Raw genomic sequence first — 23,966 nt, 5'->3', positions numbered from 1 at the left:
TTGATGTCCTCGAAATATCAGAAAGTGTCTATTTAAAGCCCCATAATCCGTTGGAGACTGAACCGAGCAGCTGCGCAACTTGCCGGAATTATTTTAATTAGCGAGGGTCAGCGCGCAATTAAATAAGAAAAAAATCGAGGGATGTACGTAAGCACTCCAAAACCACTTTAAAACTACGTTAGAACATTGTTCCACCTACTAATAAAGTTTAAAGCGTCCGAAACGCGACTTTTGCGCCGTTCTAAATGGATTGTTTCTGTAGGAAGTCCAGACAATGCAATCAGTCGCCAGCCACGTGCTCGCTAAGTTTGTGTCGCATCAAACTCTGACGAAACAAAGTCAGGTTAGAATATGGACTCTCCGCGTTTCCAGCTCTTATATTTTTAACGCGTCACGTTTCTGCTCAAACTTTGTGCGTTTTCCTTTACATTTTCTGGTTTGGTTTCCTTTCACAGTTTAAGTGCGCATTTACGCATTTAAAGCAAAGCTGCACGTGGGTGTAGGCTTTTTAAATGCACGAGACAGCTCGCTGGCCGCAGCCTTTGCTTTAAACCCAATTTTTTATGCGCTTAATTCGAATTATTTGACATATGCGTTAGAGGTAGCAGGACATGAGTTGCTGTGCGTAATAGGAGGAGGAGACGCAGCGGGGCTCTGGTGTTGGAAATGAACCGTAATGACAGTCCTGTTGTTGCCTACCTGGAGCCCAGTTTGACCGCGTCTGACAAAGATGGTGTCTTCCTCCATCTGTGTCTCCCTGTCATCTAGGCATTGCACGTGCCGACCATTTTCTGTGAATATGCCTTTGTGAGAAACTCTCTGGCTCGTCACCCTCGCCGGGATTCCCCGCAATATTCTCAACAAGAGACGAGAGAGAGGGAGAGGGGACAGAAAACCAAAAAAAACCCCGCAAAAATGGACACAGACAGTGCCAACACTCGATATGAGGCTGTGGCCGAGATCGGGGAAGGCGCTTATGGGAAAGTTTACAAGGCCAGAGATTTGAAGAACGAAGGACGCTTTGTAGCACTAAAAAAAGTTCGTGTCCAGACGGAGGAGGAGGGGATGCCGCTTTCTACAATCCGGGAGGTGGCGGTACTGAGGCAGCTCGAAGCCTTTGAGCACCCCAATGTTGTCAGGTAAGTGAGGGGGGGGGCATATGTGAGAGGGACGACACTCATACTCCGCCGTGAGGGTTGGCACATACAAACACTCCTGAGCTGTTTTTAAAAGCAAAAACCACTTTCTGTCATTTCATGTGCAGCTTGCATTGAATGCTGTCACTGTCAGACTTCAGGGATGTGCACACCTGTCTGCCCGTGGCCCCTATTTACATCCTTCTATCACACTTGTACTTTAAGTTGACCATTATTCCATATTAGTGACTATTTTAACCACAACTCGAGCTGTGGAACGCGTCGTTATGTTGCATTTTTCCTGTGTTATTTTTTTATTCTTTAAAGTCACATATACCCAATATGTTTGGCCTGTGTTCACTTTCACCCATTTGTTTGCAGATTAGGTAACTTGATTTGAGGGAGAGTTTTATCACATTACCGCAAATCCTGCATGCATAGTCGGTCAGAAGAAGGGCCGCCGTGCAGCCAAACTCCACTGCAAAAGGTTATCTCGGTCGCTTGGTAACGCTTTTTTATACCGTCTGCATTGTCGGTGCACCTCGGTTGGACCCAGACTCGCCTCCACATCTCTCGCTCTGTGCCGCCTGGGCTTTGACCCCAAACTTGAGTAGAATAAATGTGTAACTGAAGAACTGATAACAAAACAAGAGGACGGGACCAGCACAGGAACAGCTAGAATGAGACCCACACATTTTTGGACTTGGTGGAAGGAAGATTACGTTAGAAAGGACAGTAGTTAAGGTTTTTCATGATCCGATCCCAACCACCGGGCCAGAACCAACTCTTCCTATTTGTTGTTGGAAATATAAATATTGCAACCCCAGACACTGCTTTCCCAATAAGATTTTTATTTTTGGCCTGATTTTAAAATGTGCAAATTCTAATTTTAGGTGGTCGGGTGCGGGGGAGTCCCCTCTGTTGGTGTCCCTCACATTGAAAGTGTAGAAAGTTCTGTTAATGTCCACAGTGCAAAGTGCACAGACATCACATTTACTTTCAGTTTTGAAGTGAATTCCAGCCTCAAAAGTCAGGTTTCTGCTCGTGCGTCAGCTCTGGCCGAGACCCGACCCGGTCCTCCTTTCAACATGGAATTTTTACAGCGTGGAGCAAAGGGGAGATTTCCTAAATTTACTTTAATCGTACATAAATACATAATCTCCCAGTGTGGCGATGCAATAATATCGCATCGTAAATTTCTCTTTTTGATCATGTTATTTATCTTTATTGGTTTAAGACAATATTGTTAAAATTAAAAGCCCAGATAATTAGAAGGTGGACTTTTGGAACCTTTTTTGGCCCTTTAACTAAAGAGAATAATCTTTAGTAATAAAAATACTTAGACTCATAAAGGAAGGCCTCCTTGTGGATGTTGACTGGAGGCTGTAAACTTTAGTGTGGTCATGCTCTGCTCCTCTGTAAGCCGCTGCCATGTTGCATGTATGCATGTGTGTGCTGGCGGTCTCGTTGGTTACGTGCACATTTGAATGCGGCGCAGCGCATGTTTATGCTGAAGAGGTTGGGTAAAGATGGGATGTCGCTGAAACGGATGGTGGCGCAGGCTCCGTCCCTTCCGTTGCCTAAATGACCCCCGTCTCTGCTCACAATCCCAAAAAAACTGACCCATCGTGTTTAAATAATACATGCATAATAAAAGCTCATCGGATCGCCAGGGCAACCGCTGGGATTTCGCCGTCCTGCAGTTGGGGCAACAAGCGCGGCCCAGCCGTCCGGGCCAGAAAGGGTGCATGACGGGCCTTCTGTGAGACTCCAGGCAACTCCTGGACGTTTGTAATGAGCCCCATTATTCATTCCATATGTTCAGTGTATGGCGAGAGCCTCCATTGAAGGCCAACAATTGAGCCGCGAGGGGCGTTTAACTCCATGTTGCAGGAATAGAGCGCTGTCTTTCCTGTGACATCACCTTTGAATACCTTGAATGAATCACCCCTCACTCCAGCAAGTACGCCGATTACAAGGGTGTTGGCATGGACACAAGGTGCCTCGGAAGATATTGAAAGGGTTTCCGGAGAGGTTTAGTCATTACTTTCCATGCTCGGATTTACTTGAACGGCTTCTAACGTTACAGTGGCACATTGTTTTGATTTCACCGTCGACCATCATGCAGGTAGTGTTAAAGCCTGGTTCAGGCCTCAAAGACGTGTTTCTGTGAGGGGAAAATCTCATGAAAACCTGGTCACTTTGAACCAGGGTATCTGCCCGGTGCCTCCTTGTGTGTGCTGTGTTGCCGTGCTGTTTTCGCAGCGGCTCCAGCCAAGGCTGCACTCGACTTCCCATAGAGCATCAGGAGTTGTCATAGTGCCACACAAGGAATGCTGCTTGTGGTCCCCTGCGCTTTGAAGAGGAACATACTGGACAGCTTTTTTTTTTCTTCTTCTTCTTCCAGGTTTTTACCAAAGCCTGCCTTGGAAAGTCTTCAGCATAATCTGGATTCTTGGCCTTAGTTTGTTGCCTAGTGAGACACACGTAAACAGTGTTGTTCAGGGCTCTGCATAGAAGGAGTTGGTTGACTTTCCTGAGTGCCTCAGCGTGCCCTGCAGCACACGGTGCCCTTTGTCTGCAAGCATTTTCATCTGAAATATCAGACCTATCTGTTCACATACAACACGATGCGCATCACAATGCACAGAAGCCGGTAGATGCACTCAAAAAAAGCCAGAACATTGAGTCCAAATGTTGTTGTGAGGCTTATTGTGGCGTTATCGCCCTTCTCTCATGTATGCTTTTCTATTTTTAGGCTGTTTGATGTATGCACAGTCTCTCGGACCGACCGAGAAACCAGACTCACTCTGGTCTTTGAGCATGTGGATCAGGACCTGACGACTTATCTGGAGAAGGCCCCCGATCCAGGAGTACCACCTGAGACCATCAAGGTATTTCGTCACTCTGGCATAAATGGCTGCGACTGCGTTCAGTCTAAAAGCAACGCGGCACATATCTGGTTAAAGATATTTGTTAATCCGTAAAACTTCACGACCGTAATCGTGCCTGTGTGGCAAAGGGCATGTTTTCTCAGAGGAACCGGAGTGTTTCAAAGGGCAGCACGTGTGGCAGATGTGCCCCAGAAAAGGCTCGTCTGCTCTCGCTCACTAGGAGCATTTACACGCGCCTCCAAAGACCACACTTGTCGCTCGCCTGGTGTGAATAATTCAGTCAACTGAACTTTCTGTCCAGAAAGCTGTTTACAGTTGTTAGATTATGGGTGGAGTCACGCCACCACCCCCAGCTAGGTGGGGATTTCACTTTGTAGCTGTTGGGCCACACTGGGGACCTTTCATGTCACGCCACCACAATCCATAAAGAAGTGTTAGCCACGGCTGAATCGACACCAGCGACGGACGAGTTCACGCGTCAGTAAACTCGTCCGTGAATCAGCAAGTCCTTCCAAAAACGCTTTGCAGCGGTTCGCTAGGTTCTACCGGTTGCTACCGCACACAGCACACTGTTAGTAAACAACTCGGTGGGACGCTTCTGCTCCCAGGCCAACTGGACAGAAGCCAAACGCAGCGCATGCGCCGACGCACGGGCCAGCTCGCCGGCCACATTCTCTTGCCTCACAGCCGAGCTACCTGGGGCCGTTAATCCGGCCACATTCGGACTCCTGCGGGATGATTTTAATCAAGCTGAGGCGTCCGCTCCACTTTTATATCATCTATCCTCCTGAATGTTAAAATGGACATTAATAGTTAGAGCCATCCAGGCAACAAACACATTAACTTTCCTGGGAGTTTAACTGCCGCACGGACATTGGAATTCACTGGATGTGGCGGGGGAAAGTTGCGCAACGTGATGGGACAAGTGGTGGTTGTGATGTAAAGGTCTCACAGGTCGGAGACCTTCAAGCTCAGATGTTTTCATCGTTACATGAACTGTCCTGTGTAACTGTGAGCTGACCGGTAAACTGGTGCCGTGTGAAAGGAGCCTCGTCCGAACGCGTCGCCTGCAGGTCGGAAATGGGTGTTCAGGCGTCTCTTTTGTTCTCTAAGTTTCCCTCAATGTCTCGATACTTGTCCATTTTTAAAAATCTTCATCGTGTTTCACCCCGAGGTCTGTAAGCCTATCGCGTGTAACACCAGAGAGCTACCGGCTTGCGTTTAGGAGCGAGGGGATCTTTAGTTTTAAGTGTCGCATTCGAAAAAGAGAGAAACTGCAGGTTTTCCAGTCACTGCTGGATTTCACCCCAGGGCCAGACATGTGTGTCCTTTCTGTGTCGAGCTCAAATGATGGTTGGGTGCTGTGGCATTAGATCGATGGCACTGGAGGCTTTCCCGGGGTTTTTTCTGCTAAAACTGATACTTGTTGTTATTAACAATGCTCCTTTTGATACACTCTTCATCCTTTTGAAACATTAAGAAGCACTCCAACAATGACGATTTGTAGTTTTGAACACCGAGGCGATAGGTCAGTTGATGAAATGAAAGAATAACCAGGAAGTGTCGGAGGAAAAGGACAATTTTGTTCAGATGTCACGTCATTAGTTCTATGCAGGGCAGATTCTTACGCACGGCTTTCACTCGTGAATACCATCAGCAAGAGGCCAGGCAAGTGTCTCCTCAAACCCAGTCCACCCCCTCCGCCCCAGCCCGTCCTCCACCTTCCACCACCCACTCGGCCTCAGTTGGACTCGAGACCCACCGCATGCTCATTGATGAAAGAGGTCCTCCTCCAGGAATCAAATGAGCTGGAAGGACATCAAGCAGTTGGGCTGCCCCAGCCTGGGTGCTCCTCAGCCGGGCTGGCGCTTGGGTCCGGCCCACCCTCCTCTTCCACCAATGTCCAAGCCTTCCCATCTCTATTCTCTGAGCCCATAAAGGAGGAGGTTAATGAAGCATGGGGAGGGAATTACACTAACGCTAACCGGCAGATGTCCCATATTGTGCCGAGCTACAATAAACAATATGGCTGCCTCTGGTACATTTGCATTAGAAAAGGAGGTGCACTCAGAAAGCCATGTTTTGACTGCATCTCGCGGAGGGCTCACTACTTTTTTCCCCCGGTGTTCCAGCTTTTTTTTTAGGGTCACTCCTGTTGCCTTTTTGTGTAATTTCTGCGTGACCCATGCTATCTAGTTGTGCGTTGGTCTAGGTATTCTTGTAGCTGAAATCCAAATTCCTTCCTTCCGGCTGATTCCTTCCTGTTAATTTTTCACATTTGTGGGGTTAATAATGTGCTCGTTTCACATTCCGAACCGAGCCAGAATGTGTGTCGTGTGTAATTGATATTGGAGGGAAGATGGTACGCGGGTGAAGGGGGCCACGTTTGTTTGTGTGTTTGCCCAAGAGTCACACTTCTGAGGTAATTAGTGTTTACTAGGAAATGCTGTTGAAAGGGCGCATGGTGCAATGGCTATTTAAAGCGAAGAGGAACTGGTGGTGGTGGAGTTGGGGGCTGACACAATAGCTGCCCCCCCCTACCAGCTCCACACACAAAATAACCAACTGCCTGCCTCTTTCTCTTATGGCCCTGTCTGTCTGCTGCCCTCCTCGCCGGGTCATGGCTGGATGGAGATGTAGAAAGGAAGGTCTGTTTATGCCTCCTGCCTGGCTTTGGTCAGAGGGCGCACACACACGCACACATGCACACTCTGCCTACACACACACAAATGGAACTGTATGTTGAAACACACCCAGGGTGACAGTTTTGTGTGTGTGTGTGTGTGTGTGTGTGTGTACCAACACACACACATCACTCCTGGTCTTTGCGGCATTGTTGGGCGTCCAGTCTCCTCCTCTGTGACCAGCACGGCAGCGAGCCCCACGCCGTTTGCTAATGTTTTCTGCTTGAGTGTGCAGACCCCTTTGACTCACTCACCAGCTGGTGGGCCTGTGAATGGAGCTGCGGGCTCAGGTCCATGTCACTTGTGAGGTCTTGGCGGAGGCTTTCGGCGGGTGTGCAGAGGGCAAGTGTGCAGGGAGGGAGCGTGCGTGTGTTGTGCAGTGACGTGATGAATTCCATCCAAACGCGCATCCATTTGGTTCTCGTCTTGTCTCGGAGGCCGTCTGTTTTGATTGATTGATTTTTATTTATTTATTTTTATTATTTCTTGTTTTAATTTTTGAAAAATGGCAGAAGCCCTGAGAAAATTCGCAGTTGTGTAAGACGGAGACGGAGTCAAGCCCACCTCCGGCACAGTTCGCCGCTGCTCTCAATGATTTACTCCGGTTAGACTGTCACAATCGCAGCGCTCCCGAACATTTCTGAGGTCAACTTTTGGCCATTAAAAAGAGGACAAGGGCCAATTAACTCAAGCTGGACAGCTGCTGAGAAACACAGACCCGTGCTTGTCCAGAGCGAGGCCTCTCTCTGCCCTACTGGGTGTGTGTGTCAGTTATCAAACATCTGCTGCAGTTGACAAGAAACGACACGGGTCTCCTCTGGTTAACTCCGCCTGCGCCGCAGAGGCTCGGCCTTTTATGCTTTACTTCTCTCTGCGGGGTCTTGTCATCCAGGCCTTTGTTTGGGAGTGAATTCAAACATCGATCTGGAGGCTTGGGAAAGCTCTCGTGGAGGCAGGAGGGTTTGAAATAACTCTGAGTTCGTAGTCGGCGTGAAAGCGCCGCACAAAGGCTTTGTTTTATTAAGAAGGTGGTGCACATTTCACATTTTTACCTATTTCATCCCCCCCTTTTCCCCCTCTTTGATTACTCTTTTGCAGGATATGATGTACCAGCTGCTCCAGGGTCTGGACTTCCTGCACTCGCACCGCGTGGTTCACCGTGACCTGAAGCCCCAGAATATTCTGGTCACCAGCGGAGGACAGATCAAACTGGCCGACTTTGGTTTAGCCCGCATCTACAGCTTCCAGATGGCGCTCACCTCTGTGGTGAGTTCTGTTTGTTCACCTCGGTGGAGTCAGCGGGCCTCATCCAACAGTTTCTTACAACACAGGGACTCAAAGCAAACACTGCAAAAGTGGGTCACAGGATGTTTTTAACTGGGCCAGAGACGCAAATAGACTCAGGAATATCGCATTATCTGATAACTTTGTTCGTGATGTCACAGGAAGCGCACAAGCGTTTTTGAACTTGCATCTGCATCCTTAAAACCTGCCTCTGTGCAGGACCCTTGCATTGAATTTAATATTTAGATTTTATTCGGTATCTTTTTTTTTTTTTTTGTTTTTTTGCTCAAGAACCCGGCCCTAATTGGAAAATTTTCCACTCATGCAAACCGCCCAGCTAATAGAGCGCGTATGAGCCCCCATCCCATCTCCAGAGGGTAGATGAATGAGGTAGGTGGCACTTGCATCAGTAGATATGCTCTGCAGCGCTGGGCCCAATGATAGGGTTTCTCTGTGTAAAGTGAGAGCCAAAGAGGCCCTGTGATCAGTCTCAGGAATCCCTCAGTGGCCATTGCAGACAGGGATGGGGCAGATGAGGAGAGACGCACTCCCCTCCCCTCCCACTGTCGGCACTTTGATGTGCAGCTGTTGAGCTCCGGGGCTCTGATAACCAGATAAAATGAAGAGGCTGAAAAGAGTCTGTCGGAAGAGTTGAATTCAGGACGGACAAGATTTTAAGATTAACGCAGCTCGGAACAATAGCTGAGTGCGCTGTTAAAAGCTTTTGATGACCACATGAGGTGATCGAGCTGTTCACACAGGTGTCTGCACTCGTGCACGCGTGTAGCTTGTGCTGCTAATCAACGTGCTGGGGTTATATCTTGATTTCATCTGTGATGTTTCAGACCACCTAATATGTGGACGGGTCATCGGAGCGATGTGAAACAGCTCCGTCACCGTGCAAATGTGGGGGGAAAAGGGCAAAAATTTAAAACAAGCGGATGATTTATTTTGAATATGTTTGTAAAGCATCAGGAAACGATACTAATTTCTGGTTATTCTTCCATGTTGAAGTTGTTGAGCCTTTTAGGTCATCAATAATTAACAAACGTGCTTCTTGTAAACCTAAAGACGCATCAGTGGACAGTTCGTTTGACCCCTGTCACACTGAATATGAACAGAAAGGCATTGGTGACAGATAGAAATTGTAATTGCAATTGACTCAACTATTGATCACTAACTGAACCCCAATAATGGGGCCGACTGATGACCAGAGTAAGCAGGTGCTCTCAGGATGAAGGCAGCGGGCGGCCATGAGGAAGTCCTGATAAAGGTCTGTTAGAATTGTCACGGCTGATCGTCGGTTATGTTTCAAAATTTTCCAGGCCTATTTGCTGTTTGAGTAATGCGTGGTAATTAGAAGTCCCGTGCTTAGTTTCCTATTATCACAACTGATGTGTTTTTTTTTTTATGATTCAGAGTGAAACAACTTGCAAATGGGTCCTTTTTAGAATGAAGACTAAAGCCTTCTGATTGATTACTCGCATAGCAACGCTGCTCATACCTAACCATGGAATTTACACAACTCGGGGTGTGTGTGGGTGTTATTACGCCACAAGCGATGTTTAAGTAGGTTCCGTGACATTATGAATAACTAGACGGAGGCTTTCTGTCTTCTAAGGGTAGAGTGGTTATATGGGAATTGACCTTTACTAGTCCCTGAAACTACTGATGCACACAGGCGAGTAAAAGACTGACGCCCTCATTTCCTTGTGTGTGTGTGTCTGTTTGTGTGTGTGCGCGCGCGTGTGCGCATGTGCTGGAGGGCAGTGCTGCAACGTGATCATAGGATCTTCGGTTGTAGATTAATGCGCCTGTGTCTGGAATCCCCCCAGAAGTCCAAAAAACACGCACCCACAAAGGCACGCATGCTCACACACACACACACACACACACACACACACACACACACACACACACACACACACACGATCTTCATTCATCTATTGACTGTTTTCTCTTGCTAATAAAAGCAGATAATCTAACTGTAAAACCGTGTGCCGTGCACAGCTACACAAGGGCACACGAGGATCTTCCCCTTTGCCCAACGGACCAGCAGTTGCTTATTTAGTCACCAAATGCCACTGTTACTGCTAGACAGATGGGCTTTGGAGAACTGCTGTTGCTTAAGTGCTTCTCTCTCGCTTTCAAAGTGATTCATTTAACACTTATAGAATGACAAGAGTGCATAAAGGGCATTTGCATACAGTCCCTACGAACAGTCCCTCGTGCCTGGGAAGTATACCACTTTCTTACTTTGTGCTGATAATTTACCAGCAATGCTTGTGCTTCTCTTCCTGCCGTGGGCTCGTTCCTCACCCAGCAACATGCAGGGTTGTTAATGTCATTCTCAGAAAACGTGTCTCCTGTGCACGGTTGCGCCTGAATGATGGCCCCAGCATTACCCAGGATCCACCCCTGCTGAAAGGCAGGCGGGAGATGGGGGAGACCACCCATTGGGTTGGTCCCGGGGTCACATAAAGCTCCTGGCTGCCCCTGGAGATCTGGAGCTTCGTTGATGCCGTATTGATGATCCCGGGGTGGCTGCAGGGTCGGGGGGGGGGGGGGTACAAAAAATGCACCACATGTCTGGAAATACGATCACAATGCTATTCAGGTTTGTAGTCGAAATGTCCCACTATTTGGTGCACGTTTACACCAAATAGTGGGACATTTGTTCAGAGAGAGGATCCACAACAGTTGGCACCTGAAGGATTTTATCCCTGCCTTTTCCTCATCGCTGCTCCTCTTCCGTGGTCAGTCCTTATCGGCCTTCGTTAACCTCCTCATTGTTGTCGAATGCTCCAGACATTCACCATTTACAACATATCCAACCATCATTAAACTAGAGCGGCTTCAGCCAATGTCCACAACTAAGGTTTGGATCTTTGCCACACCAAAGGGACAACTACAATGGCTGCCCATAACCCCGGACATCCTCAGTCATTTATATACATATCGACGTATCTTTAGCCTTGATGTATGGGTTAAGATGCTGGAGCGACGTTCCTGGGAACAGATAATCAGTTCTCCAACACTGAAAAATGAATCTCATCTTAGAATGATTTCAAAAAAGTCTGACTTTTTACTTTGTGTTTTACCACTAAGTCATAAAACATTAATCTTTCCTAACAGGATCTCCCTTACTGCAACTCAAGGAGGCCTTAAGGTCGGATGTAATGCGAGGCGGAACGCGTGGTCTCATGAAAGACGTGAGCTCCCGCACTCGGGTGTCATGTGCATGTTTTCACCTGTCAAATTGGATTTGAAAAACCTGAGTGGAATGCCACAGTTCCCCACCATCTGAGCTCACTGTCAATCAGTTTTCCAGCTTTTTTTCCCACCTTTACCTCTTAATGATTTAATGAAGGCCTTTGCACGCCACCCAACAAGTGGACATCTGGTGGTTTTTGGAGGTTGAATTCATGACCGTTTGTCTCATATAGCACAGGTTTAAAATGGGTTCCTGTCAAATCTGTCGGGTAGATTCATGTTTGTGCGACGCTACCTCTCAGAACAGGGACGGCGATGCACACAAGTTGGACGCCTCTTGACAATTTTCCCTTATTTGGTGTCTAAAACTGTTAATTTGACTAGAAGACAGAGCCTCCCCCACACAGTAAGTAGTGTTATCGCTACATTTTCACAGACTCCGGATCACTTTTGCAGTCTGGGGCAGAGGTGGAAACTGCAGTGCACGCAGGAGAGCACGTGCAGCAGACTCTGGGAATGTTTAGATATTTCCTCAAACGCTCTGCATGGGGAAAGAAAGGAGAAGTCATCCTCTGTGGCTGCAACGGGCTGGAGCAAAGGGGCTGGCCTCGATTTGACATCGGGAAACGCACGCGCACGTTAGCCAGGATGTACTGAACCTTAAATACAGACGATGACATCGCTGACCATGTTGTTATACATTTAAGCATCTTGGGTCCAGGCCGCTGCTCCTCTCTTTTATATATCCCTGTTTAGCGTTGTCAATAGTTACGACGCGCTCTTTTTATTCTCATTTATTGGAGGTGATTTTGACGGAGCCACAGGCATGAAAACATGGTTAATTGGTGGGTATATATGCAGAGAGTGAATGTGCAACCGGCATCTGGAAATTAAGCCCTTGTCAGTACCAGCAATGGCAACAGAAAGAGGAGGGGGGGGGGCAAGAAAAAATTACAGCATATATCAGGAATTTTCCAGCTAATGATGTGCGGATGTGGTAGCACTGGGGAGAGAGCGCCACTGACTGTGCTGTCTTTGTTTCACTCGCCGAGGGCCCCATGCTGCATTCCTGTACACTGCACATACTTTGGCAACATTTGTAGTGCCCCTTTTTTTTCCCTTTTCTACTGTATAGTTTGCGCGTTGCTCTTGCACTTTCCCCTCCGAGCCGCGCAGCTCGACTCTTCCCCGCTCAAATGGGGTCTTCGGAATCATCTCTTCCCCTTCCTATCTCCTTTCTTGGCCTGGAATTGCTGCATTGTAGGGTATTGGAGTTGTCCTCTCTGCAGAACAAGAGAAGGAGGGAAAGTGAGGGAGGAGTGAAATAATGTTGTTTACAACATGGCTGACTGCTAGAGCTTTCAGTGGGGCCTCTCCAGAGGCTCAGTGTTCCAGCCTCAGCCTCGCTGTAGTCCCGAGTGCGTAGCAGCGTTCACATACATCCGCTCTCGTTTTCCCATATGTGGCCTGCTTATACACTTGGGTCTGTATCCTTTTTCCTTCCTTAGACTTGTGTAGGAAGAGTTTAATTCCTGTTGCTGTCAGGAACGTAATCAAGTTCAGGCTCCAGGACTTGATGCAGTTGAAGCCTTAACCCGAGAGACGGCTGTGAATATTTATGATATAATAAAAGAGAGCTCCAAACGCCGTGATTTGGTCACAGGCTGCTTGATGCAGCGCAGGTCTGTGACTGTGCACGTGTGTGTACTGTAAATGGTATGCGTCTGCACATGCAGTGGTGCTCTTTCATCCTGGGCTTCCTCAGTGAGAGGGAATGTAAACACAGGCCCCTGGCCAAGCCCCACCGGCCCCTGCGCTGCCAGCGCTGCAGCCTCGGTCTCATCCTCGTGGCACTGGGTCACAGCAAAGGCCCCGCTCAGGAGAGGGAAAGGAAAATGGTCGTCATGGCGAAAGACGAGTGGGTCTGTGGAGATCCACTGGAAACATCAAAGTCGAATTTGTGTAACATCACCTGAGCCCTTGTTATACTGAAAAGTTTTCTGTTTTTTTTTTTTTAAGGGTCTTTGTGATCATTAAGCCGGTGGAATGTTAATTACACTGGATATGGGAATGTTGTACTGGAACAGGAGGTGCGTGCCCACTCCTCAGGACCGGTGCTCATCACCTTAGTCCAGATGTCTCCAGAGTCATTTCCTCACAGCTGTGGCCATGCTGAAGAGCGTCACACATGCAACCAAGAACCTGCCCCACGTTCTTCTTGAAGGTGGGCATAAATGCACCACTGGTCACATTATTGGATCAAAAGTGGAAAAATCGGTGCAACGGCAGCAAACGTCTGGTAAATTCCTCCGCTGCAAAATGTCATTAACCCTAAAACATCAAACACATTCTGCAGATAACTTGCATACATTTGCCAGCAGACGAGGGAAAACATTTGGCACCGACGCACGTGAACCCAGGCAAAAAGCAGGTGCTCGCTCAGTCACGTGCACGTGCTGACAGATAACACAAACCAAACACCTCCGCGTTCGTGCGCCCTATTGTCAAATGTCCATGTGCACTTACAGCGGGATGGTGGCATGGGGCCGGATGTTGCAAGCCAGTCAAGCTTGGAGGTCCAGCCCAGGAGGTCTAGAGGTCCTCTGGGCCACGAGAAACCATTTCCTCCCTGAAGCAGAGTGGTGGTGGTGAGGGGGAGGATGCTCTCAGCAGAGAGGAATTCCTAGAATGTTGTCCTTTAATCTAGAGTCAGCCCAACACGCGCTCGCTCTCTTTCTTTTTCTCTTTCCCTTTATTTTGTGCTCAGCTTTATCTGACCTATTCTGGCTTTTCTGTTGCCATGCGGAAGGGAAGAGGAGGAGAGACGGACTTCAAATGCAAGCTGACAAAACAGTTAAACATTTCAGGCCCGGCTAAGTTTCTGTTTCTGCTTGTTTTGCATGCCATTTGTGTGTCTGTAGAGGAAGAGCGGTGAGCTGAAAGGACGTGGGAAGCAGAACAGAGAGTGACATTGGTAAGAAAGACTAAGGAAGATGCACAGCAAATCTGGTCGGGAGAAGAGGAAGGGAAAGGACCAAATAAAGCACAGAAAAACGCTGCCACTGGAGAATGTCCCTTTCTGTTTTTACAACATCCTCCGTGTTGTTACAATAGTCTCCATGAAAACAGTTATTATGCTGTGTGTTTGGGCCATGAGTCAGAGCGTGTTCCTTTGTCAAGAGGGTTTATTTCGGGATTTCTCGTCCAACACGGTTGATTCATACTGAATGTAAATATATCGGTGCACTCAGGATGGTGGCTGTGCGTGATAACAATGCTTTCAGAGATGTTACAGCCTCACCCACGGTTGTGTTACTCTGAAAGACCAGCGAACAGGATCTGCTGATGAGCAGGATAACGGCTGCAAAATGCCTGTTCAGAGTAGCTGTATGGTGGCAACATCATCTATTTTACACTATAATGTATGTTTTTTTGGAAATATGCAGCTATGTAGAGTAAATTGCACAAACAAAATTGAGTTCACACACTCATCTCATGATGGTGTTCTAATTTTACTCTTAAATATGTCTCCCGGTGCCGCTAGGTATCTGCACAAGCTGATGGCTTAATCTGCACTTGTGGCCACGATTTCGAGTGATTCTGTTCAGAGGCGGATATACCCCGAGCTCATGGTCTGTGGTTCTTCCTAGAAAGCTTGGCTGTATGTATGTATTCATGCAGGTTGACATTTGACTGTAGGGTTACAAGCTGCATGCAGCGATGTTGTTGCATGCATTCGAGTGTGTTGCATCCAGGCTTCCGAGCAGTGGAGTCGAATGTAAAATGTCACCTAAAGAGCCTTTGTGTCAATACGGCATTAAATTAAAGGGTGTGTTATACTGGGGTCTGTGCATGATCTAGATAAATGCAGCTCTATTAAAGTACACTAGCAACACTGTCTGGCCTTTCTGTTGGTGGTGCTGCAGTTTCCATTCATGTTTAACTTTGACCATACTTTCTCTGAAGCAGGAAGCTGAGTGAAAAAGATCAGACATGTGCAAAAAGTTGCCACTGGCACTACTAATAGCGTGATTCAGTGTAGCCGGAAAAATGTGACCGAATGTTTACTTTCAGCTGCCTCATTGAGCAATTATTTGGGGTAGCGTTTGGCCAAGTTAGATCATATTTCTGGATCAGTGAGTCGGGACAGAAGTGCTGCTTTTAGCTAAATGATACCATTGTGAAGATCTGCGCAGGCTCTGCTGGCTTTCTGATTTAGCTGCTAATGTTTTAACAAGCACATCATCCTAATTTAGCCTGTTAGCAAGAGTGGCAGATGGGAACGTCGTTGGTTCGTTAGGCATTCAGTCGGTTCGTAACAGAAATTAGGCCTGAAGGTCGCGAAGAATGTGTGATGCATGTTTGCATGTGGAGAGAAACCGGGACACAAGAGGGGAGCAGGCAGAGACGTTGATGGACGGATGGGATCCACATCGACTCAGCATTTCTAAAGAGGTGCAGGTCAGGCTACAGCATTGGGCACAACTCAGCGCTGTAAAGGAGTCCAAACCAAAAGTAGTGTTGAAAACACAAGCTAAACTTAACCTGTAGTGCGTCACAGTGGCAGAGAACAAGCCGGAGCATCCGCGGAGCTCGGCGTTTTGTTTCCAATATTCCTGGAGAGCGACTGGGCCAGCGTTCGGAAAAGCTGCAGCGACACCACCGCATTCTTTAAACTAACATTCGCCTCAGACGCGGAGCTCCACATACGGGCTTTGCAGGGCCCGTGTGTGGAGCAACAGCAGCCAAACACTGCTGGAAAAATCTTGGAGTTGAGGAAAGCACCTGGAACCGGTCCACTCTTACCAGGGGTCACTGGGTTTTGTCTGGAGGCTTTCCTTACTGTAGCTGTTAACAATGCTGCAGCTTTCCTGCAGGCTACGCTTCAACGTGCGTGCTGAGCCCTCGGCAAAAGTTGTGACAAGCCTGGAAACCCAGGCTCGGGAAGGAGTGGGAAAAACTGATACGTTACACCTCAGGTCACATTAGCTATTTTCTTGTACATGTGCCAGGTTTTAATCTGACACATCTTTCCAGATATGACTTCATACCTTGCATAAATCTCAGAGGGGGGTGTATAGAAATATTACCTCTACGACAGTAAGTGTTGTCATGTGCGTAACGCCGATTGGAAGACCCCATTGCAGTCGTTTCGTGCCATTAAGGGACGTTTTCTATATGAAATGACGGCCAGGTGACGTCTGTTGCAGGTGGTGACGCTGTGGTACAGAGCGCCGGAGGTGCTGCTCCAGTCCAGCTACGCCACGCCGGTGGACCTGTGGAGCGTCGGCTGCATCTTTGCCGAGATGTTCAGGAGGAGGTGAGTGAAAAATGTGATGGCCACCCGCCTGTAAAGGGTTTCAGTTCTGGTCCGATAAATATGTTGTGTGCCGACGTGTTCGCCAGTGGTCGATGGAATGCAGAAGTTTCTGCTGACATGTTCACCAGATGCTCATTCATATCTTTACACTTAACACTCAACGGTCTCTTGTGGCCTAGCGCCACCATGGAAACACTTCGTAGCTCATAATGGGTTGTGTGTGTCGATTTAAATACATTTTTGGGTTTGGCCTGAGGTTAGAGAGCACTTACTGTGTGTATAGGTGTGTATCTTACTGGGGTCACTGGTCAGGCTATTAAATTGGTTATAGGAGGCTTCTGAGGTCGAATGGACCGAAACAACTGCTTAGCTTAGCGTATAAGTACAGTTAAGGATACAGGTAGTGGCGCTGCTAATGCTCAGACACGTGCTCATTATCAAGTCATTAACTGTCGAGGCTTTAATCCCTCAAACTCCTTCAATGTTGGGCGAGCTTCCGCTCCAACCGTCCGGCGCGCGGAGGGTGAATTTTTCCATTTCGGTTAGACTCCAGAAGAAGAACCTGCGTTGTTGGGGTATTTGTAAAACTTCAAGATTTCCTTCACATGGCACCTGTCAGATGCATTGTGAGCAGTTGGCTTATCGAGCCATTACAGTAATGGGAGACTGCCTGCTGTGGTTTCAGCGTCTTTGTGGTCTAACGAACTTCGCACACGCGCTGGAGAGCCAAGCTAATAACAGACGGTTTTTCTTAGTTCAACTGTCTGATTTTGGGAAGGAAGGAAGACAGAAAAAAAGAAACATGCCTCTGCCAGGGTGTGAAGCCATGATTTATCATTGCCGCTTCAGCCTAATTCTGATATCTGGGCAGTACCATGTGCAGAAGTGGGCTTTGGCATCCAGAGTGAACGCCGATCTAACCAGCCTGCTGTGTTCAGGAGGAGATAAGAACAGTGTGTCGGAGGTAGGCAGCCAGGAGGAGCCCTGGCTGTAATTTATGCTTCCTTCCTCAACTGTCTTTACGGCCTGAGATGCAGACACGCGTGCCCAGTGACCCACACTGGGATACAATGAACGGTCCCAGATGGAGTCAGGTCAGTGGAGAGGACATCATAAGATAAATGCCATGCTAACATTACCTCCAGTCTCTCTGGGGTAAGTCAGCGGAGCTAAAAGGAAAGTAAAAAGGGATCTCGGGAGACGAGATCATGTCTTCAAATACTTTCACGTGATGAAGTGCGACGGATGGACAAGGGGTTGCATTGATGCTATCACTGTCAGCCTATTTCCATGATATGAGAGGTCGTCAGGGCGTCGCAATTGGTCGCCCGTAACATCGATTTGCTGCCTAATCGGGGAAGCCGCAGAACTCGTTTCGTATAATCCTCCCAGATTTCTTTAGATCAAACGACGAATCACTTAATGTCAACATAATCGGGATTTATCCAGCATCATCATTGGTCACAGTCCTCCTTTAGGACTTAGGGATGATTGTTTAACCAACCTTTTTAAGTCCTGGGGGGACGTCTTGGCTCCACGCTTTATCAGAGCATATCTGATGTTATGGATTTGGTGGCAGTATATAATTCCGAGTCAGATTTCCAGTCAGGCATTCCTCATAAATTTCCATAACAGTTCACCAGTTCAAACAGTATTCAATTTATATATAGTGGGCTGAATGAGCAGCCCTGCCCGACGTGGGTTTATTATGGGTTTAATATGGGGTTTCATAGCTGTGCAACACCGAAATGTGCACAGAGAGCGAGAGCGTTCCGCCCTCGTTCCTTTTGCGTGTTCCTATAACAGAAGAGACACCCTGAGCCTGGCAGCTCTGCACTGAGATGAGAGCTGTGTGTCTGCATCAGAGCCGCTCTGGTCTCACTGTGACACAATAAACCGTGAAAAAAAACACATCCTTGCTGCGTACATGTGTGTTTTCACAATCTGGCATCTGTCCAAGTCTGCTTCAAGGTGGAAGGCAAGGTAGAGCTCTTTGATGGCCTCTCTCACACACACACACACACACACACACACACACACGCGCGGTGTCTCTGCAGGTGATTAAGATGGCTGCATTTAAAAGGCCACCTGTTAGAGATTAAAGGGCACCTGGGAGAAGCGGTGAGAGAAGGCCAGAGAAAGTAAAGTGTGGAACAAGGGAGGGGGAACAAACACTGCTCATTGGTCGGCGGTCGTGCTGAAGTGGGGATAATAACCGCGAACAGTTTGGGTAGAGAGGCTTCATTTTGTGCCCGATGAGTTGGTAACTGACCGGCGTTTCGCCCTGATCCATTGATCCAGATCCACCTCTGAATCCTGGAGCTTTTTCTCAAGACCAACATAACGATGCTTCGGGCATCTTCCTCCCCACTTTTGTCATCACGGTTTTGTGGCACAAGAAAGGAGACAACTGACTAATGATAGCGAACAAAGGAATTTGAGCAAATATCATACAAGTCTGCATCTGCATGGCTGGGATGGCGTTGCCGTGACTCATAGCGCCAGTGAATGGGGAGCGAGCGAGCACTCCTGCATGTTGACATTGCTCCAGATTGGAAAGGTTTACTGTGTTGCGTTAACGTGGGAGAGGCTCCGCGTCCATGTTGACTTTCTCACACTCTGTCGCCGGGCCGGAGCGTCCGCTGGGATGGCCCCCTCTCGTACACGCGGGGCTCAGATGCTCCGGCGTGCATCGGGAACCCTCTCCTCTGCCACCCAGGGAGATCGACGCGCTCACATGCTAACGTGCACGCGCACATTCCAGAGGTTGTGGAATGAGCCACACAGCCATGTTGCCGCTAAGGAAAGCGTGACTCGGCCCGAGCCCACTGCCGGGCCTCCTTTCACTGACACACATTTGTTTGTTTGTGTGGAAATCTTAAAGTCGGGCCTAAAGGAGCCTGGATGTAAGTTTGCCTTCGTGCCCCTGTGCTGTCCCTCGGCACGTGCGCGCTGCCAGCTCTGAGAATCCGGTTATCCCCCTCAACAAACCACTCCAAGTTTAAAAATGGACCTCTTGGAATTATCAGCGCTACTTGTTTTGGCACGATGACTTTGCTGTCGGTGATTTTTTTTTTTTGTTGTTTTTTTTCCTTCTTCAACTACTTCTTCTTTTGCAACAGTCAGAACTGGTTTGGTCTGATCTTAAATGGCTTTCAAACCTCAGTGCTTTGCTTTATCCTGAAAAGACTTGCATGTGCGGTATCAGCCCTCCTCCAAAGTCAGCCGTTTTACAGCAGGATGGCTCACACGCACAGAAAGCCTGAGACCCCTGGGGTGCCGACTCCATAAGGTGGAAAGGAACCCTTAGTTCCACTTCAGATAGCGAAGCGGAACAGAAGGTTAGCTGTCATTGTAAATGTGTGCAAAATGCCCCTCTGTGACTAATTTCCCAGCGTCTGAGTCTGTAGGAAAGTGTGGGTGTTGAGCTATGCGAAGCTTCCTGCAAGTGGGAAAACACAGGGAGCACATGGTGGCGAGTCAGCCCGTCGAGTGAAGTGCAGCTCTCTTCAAGTGCACCCGTGTGACAATATCTTGCATTACATTGACATCTGCTGGAGAGCGATCAGTAAAATACGACCGTTTCTCCGAAGCACATCTTGTTTCCTCTAACAGGATGTCGGGCAGAAGGCTTTGGGCCGCGTACCCGTCTCTGTTTAAGCTTTTCTTTCCACGTGTGTCCTCCTCTTTACCCGGGCCAGGGACGGACACACGCGCGCTGGTTCTAAATGGGCTTTTTCTGTCCTGAGCTGGTGACGGCGAGTGGAATCTGCGGCGCTGCCAGGCCAGGCATGGCCGCCCACGGCCGTCCAAAGCCACAGGAACCGCGAGCGGCGCTGCTACTGTGTTCTCCTCCCTCTCTCCCGGCTCAGCGGTCCTGGCAACACGAGACAGCGCCGCGAGTGTGTGGCTACTTCAAACGCTCGCAGCAGAGTCACACATTCCTCGTTGCCTCGGGTCAAACGCTGCACGTCGGGGCCGCTTCATCTGCAGTTTACTGTGGGAATTTATTCAACGTGGAGATAATTGGTGCCCTGCAATGTTGGCCAAAACGAAATTAAAATATTGCCTTTTGCACAGCACAGTGTATAAAGAAGACACAGATGTCGGAGCGGAGGCCTTGAAAATAACCCTGCTTATTTCCTTTTTCCCAGGCCGCTATTTAGAGGGAACTCAGATGTTGATCAGCTGGGCAAGATTTTTGAGTGAGTATTATTAGCTGCGCTTCCCAGTAGATTGGAGTCAGACATTCCTCATATATATAATCGACTATTTGCAACATTTGAGAATCCAAACACCTGAGATTTGGTTCCGCCTACAGCTCGGTTACACATTTAGCCGAGTTTTAATTGTCACAACCTTGGAAGGAATCAAGATCCTTCCTACATCTGGTACCTTCAGAGGGGCTCATCGCCTGTCTGCGTGATGGCGGCGCCCTTAAAGCAGCGCTCGAACAACCGGGATGCGGCCCTGCAGAGAATTAGGATGCCGGATTGATTTTACATTCCGTGCTGTTTGTTTCTTAGAACTGTAATGAAGTACTGAGATCCAAGCTAGGAGACACTTGCCAAGAGCAACATTATTAATTTTATGTGTTTGTGTTCATGGATTCCAACTGTACTGATGCCTGTCTTCAACCCCCCAGTGTTGTGGGAGTGCCTTCAGCAGAAGACTGGCCCCAGGAAGTGGCCCTGCCACAGAGTGCCTTCACCCCCCGACCCCCTAAGCCAATAGAGAATTTCGTTCCGGACATGGACGAGCAAGGACAGGCCCTCTTAATGGTACCAAACGGATCCAAATTGGTGATGATGTTCTCCAACCTTCTGATTCACTAACCAGCTGTGGTTTTCCTTCCCTCTTTTCCAGCAATTCCTTGCCTTCAACCCCTCCAGGAGGATATCGGCCTTTGCTGCGCTGAGCCACCCGTATTTCCAAAGCGTGGACAGCCACAGTCGAAGTGTCTACGCGGCGCAGCCCATCCCGAGCAATAAGCCCACTATGGAGGAGAGGACTGCCTGATGTCCTCCTTCACCCTGCGGACGCAGCCGTGCACCCGACCTCGCTGGTTTTTATGCTTGGGCAACATGCACAGTTGGTTGGGTAATCTGTTTGGACACTGATCAGCAGGTAGATATTGATCGACTCCATTCGTTGTTGTCAGGTTGACCCTTGGAGACGATCGAGCAGAAGTTCCAACCGACTTGTTCTCGATCTGATCTTCCAGCACCCCCCCCCCCCCCACCACCACCACCACCACCCCCCCAGATTCTTGTACTTTGCTGCTTTTCTTTTATCGTCTGTAGTCATAAGATTTCCTGCTGATCTGTTCAGATGCTGGGGAGAGCGCTGCGCCGCCTTCAGTAAAGTATCCCTCCACTTTTTGATACACATCGATAGTTCCCCTCGAATGGTTGGAACTTCTCGACGATCAGTGTCCAATCAGTTTTGATTCAACGTCGGGTAAAAACCAAAAACAAGGGGGGCGGTTTCTAAAGCTGGAGGAAAAGTACTCCTAAAGAAAAGGGCAAGGACGGCGCCAACCCTTTGATGAATGCACAAAAGCTATCCTTCCACGATTTGATAGATTGTTGTTGCTGCTTTTAGGTTGTTGAATTTTGACGATTGACTCTTAACAATGCAAAGGAAACCAGAAACCGGTGAGGACCTCGGTGGACATCGTGGCCCTTTGCCCGTCTCCAGTACAGACATTTAGCGCGTACACTACCACTGACATGAAGCACCCTCATCCACCCACCTACTTAAAAGGCATCGCAAGCCGGCCTCCTGCGTCGTCATTCCAGCCCTTCCTGTATTTTAGTTCTGCCACCTTGAGGATATTTGGAGTAACTGCAGACCAGTAGCGGGATTCTAATGGTTTCTGCACTCTTCATGGGACTTGGTCTTTATGATATGCTGTTATTAGTGCTGAGACAATGAAAGAATTATTGCTGCCACTCACCTGATGTCGAATCGCTTCCGCCATTTCAGGCTTTTATTACTAGAAAATACCATTTACCACCACGATACGGTGGTTGCAAACAGTCCTACCAGCAACGTTTTACATGACGCCAATAATCCATATTTAATTTTTTATATATATATATTATTGGCAAGTCTTATATGCTTTTTATCAAATTGTTACTTGAGTCCTTTGAGATGCTGGGCCACAATGTGTAATGCTTACACCAGCTCTTTAGGTAAATATTGAATTTGTAAGAATAGTTTGACAGTTTAAGGAATGTTAGCCAGTGGAACTGTACAGTGTAGACTGCCATGTACAAACTAATGATAGAAACCTTTTTGATGAGTACGTGGTCAGCCCACAGATATGTCATGTATACGGATAGGTGTAGGGTTAGCGAGGGTCCGCGGAATGTCGCCTGGCAAGAGTATTTTGTCTATTGAAAATTTTAAGAGGCTCTTTGGGTGCTTATTGAACTTCACTTGCTTTTGAATGACTGGCTATGATTTTTAATGATGACAATGCACAAATATTTCCTGTACAGTTTTTTTTTTTTTTTTTTTTGCTTGATTTTAAACCCGTGTCCCCTGTATTCATGTATTCAATTTCAATTTTTTTCTACTAAAAAAAAAAAGCAAGTTAAGCAGAGTTGTATTTTTTTAATGTCGTAGTTCTTGCAGAACAGTAACATATTTTTTAACACTGGTTTACTTCTTTCTTATCAAGTAGTGTTGCTAACACACACACTCAGACACACTCTGACTTTCTCAGGTTTTTCTAAGGGTTCTTTTCCGAACCTTCCGGGCACAGTTTGCACATCCACAGGCTAACTTACCACAATACAACAACTTCAGGTTTTCTTTCAAGCTGTCCCACAATCACATGAGGGATCTTCTACTGTCATTCCTATTTATCAAATATATGTTACTGTAGTCATTACTGTCTGAATATAACTGCCTGTATCAGTTTCTTTTGTTTGTTTGGAACCAGCAACCGTTGCTAGATGGCCAACACATTGTAGCTTAATGTATAATTGTCTGCTCGACTAAGCACTGTGTGAATCATTGAAGACTTTTATCTGGTGTGGGTGGTGCATACAATGCAGTGAAAGCTCCAAATACTTAAGACGTACAGTAGTTTATGATCAAAACAGTACTGCTTTTGTTTAATTACACTTGATCATGTAACGCATTTCACTCTCGTCAAGCATCAATGAAACTAGGGTTTTTTTTAATTATTTTAAAGTCAGCATGTTATTCTTTTAATTCCAATTACACCTGTGCTCCTGTGTGACATTTTGTTTTTAGCATGTGAAAACTGAGACTCGGCATTATGCTGGTGTATGAATACTGGCGGTGGTGTCTTATTATTGTCGTTACACCAGTTTAATAAAAATATGGCCTTTCAATCAATTTCGGTTTGGACTTTTAGATTTGTCTCTAATTTATGGCTTGTAAGATCGGTAAATTAAAC

The 23,966-nt window shown here is 47.6% G+C and overlaps 1 protein-coding gene across 1 annotated transcript; it reads left to right on the top strand.

The window, feature by feature from the left end:
- The first annotated feature begins 861 nt into the window (after positions 1-861).
- Positions 862-23,905, top strand: cdk6 (cyclin dependent kinase 6). The gene is made up of 7 exons (XM_057021333.1): positions 862-1,139; positions 3,895-4,030; positions 7,813-7,980; positions 16,422-16,531; positions 20,686-20,736; positions 21,177-21,312; positions 21,398-23,905. Exons 1-7 carry the CDS (start codon positions 916-918, stop codon positions 21,548-21,550), a joined length of 978 nt encoding a protein of 325 aa, XP_056877313.1. The 5' UTR covers positions 862-915; the 3' UTR covers positions 21,551-23,905.
- Positions 23,906-23,966: the final 61 nt, after the last annotated feature.

The sequence above is a fragment of the Takifugu flavidus genome, chromosome 21 (genome assembly GCF_003711565.1).
Source record: "Takifugu flavidus isolate HTHZ2018 chromosome 21, ASM371156v2, whole genome shotgun sequence".
NCBI classification, from domain to species: domain Eukaryota; kingdom Metazoa; phylum Chordata; class Actinopteri; order Tetraodontiformes; family Tetraodontidae; genus Takifugu; species Takifugu flavidus.
This window is presented reverse-complemented; position numbering and strand designations above follow the sequence as displayed.

Excerpts from the sequence above, each read along its gene's own strand:
- cdk6 (XM_057021333.1), top strand. The coding sequence starts at position 916 with ATGGACACAGACAGTGCCAACACTCGATATGAGGCTGTGGCCGAGATC. Across the intron at positions 4,031-7,812 it reads TACCACCTGAGACCATCAAG|GATATGATGTACCAGCTGCT; the intron begins GTATTTCGTCAC and ends ACTCTTTTGCAG. Across the intron at positions 21,313-21,397 it reads AAGGACAGGCCCTCTTAATG|CAATTCCTTGCCTTCAACCC; the intron begins GTACCAAACGGA and ends CCTCTTTTCCAG.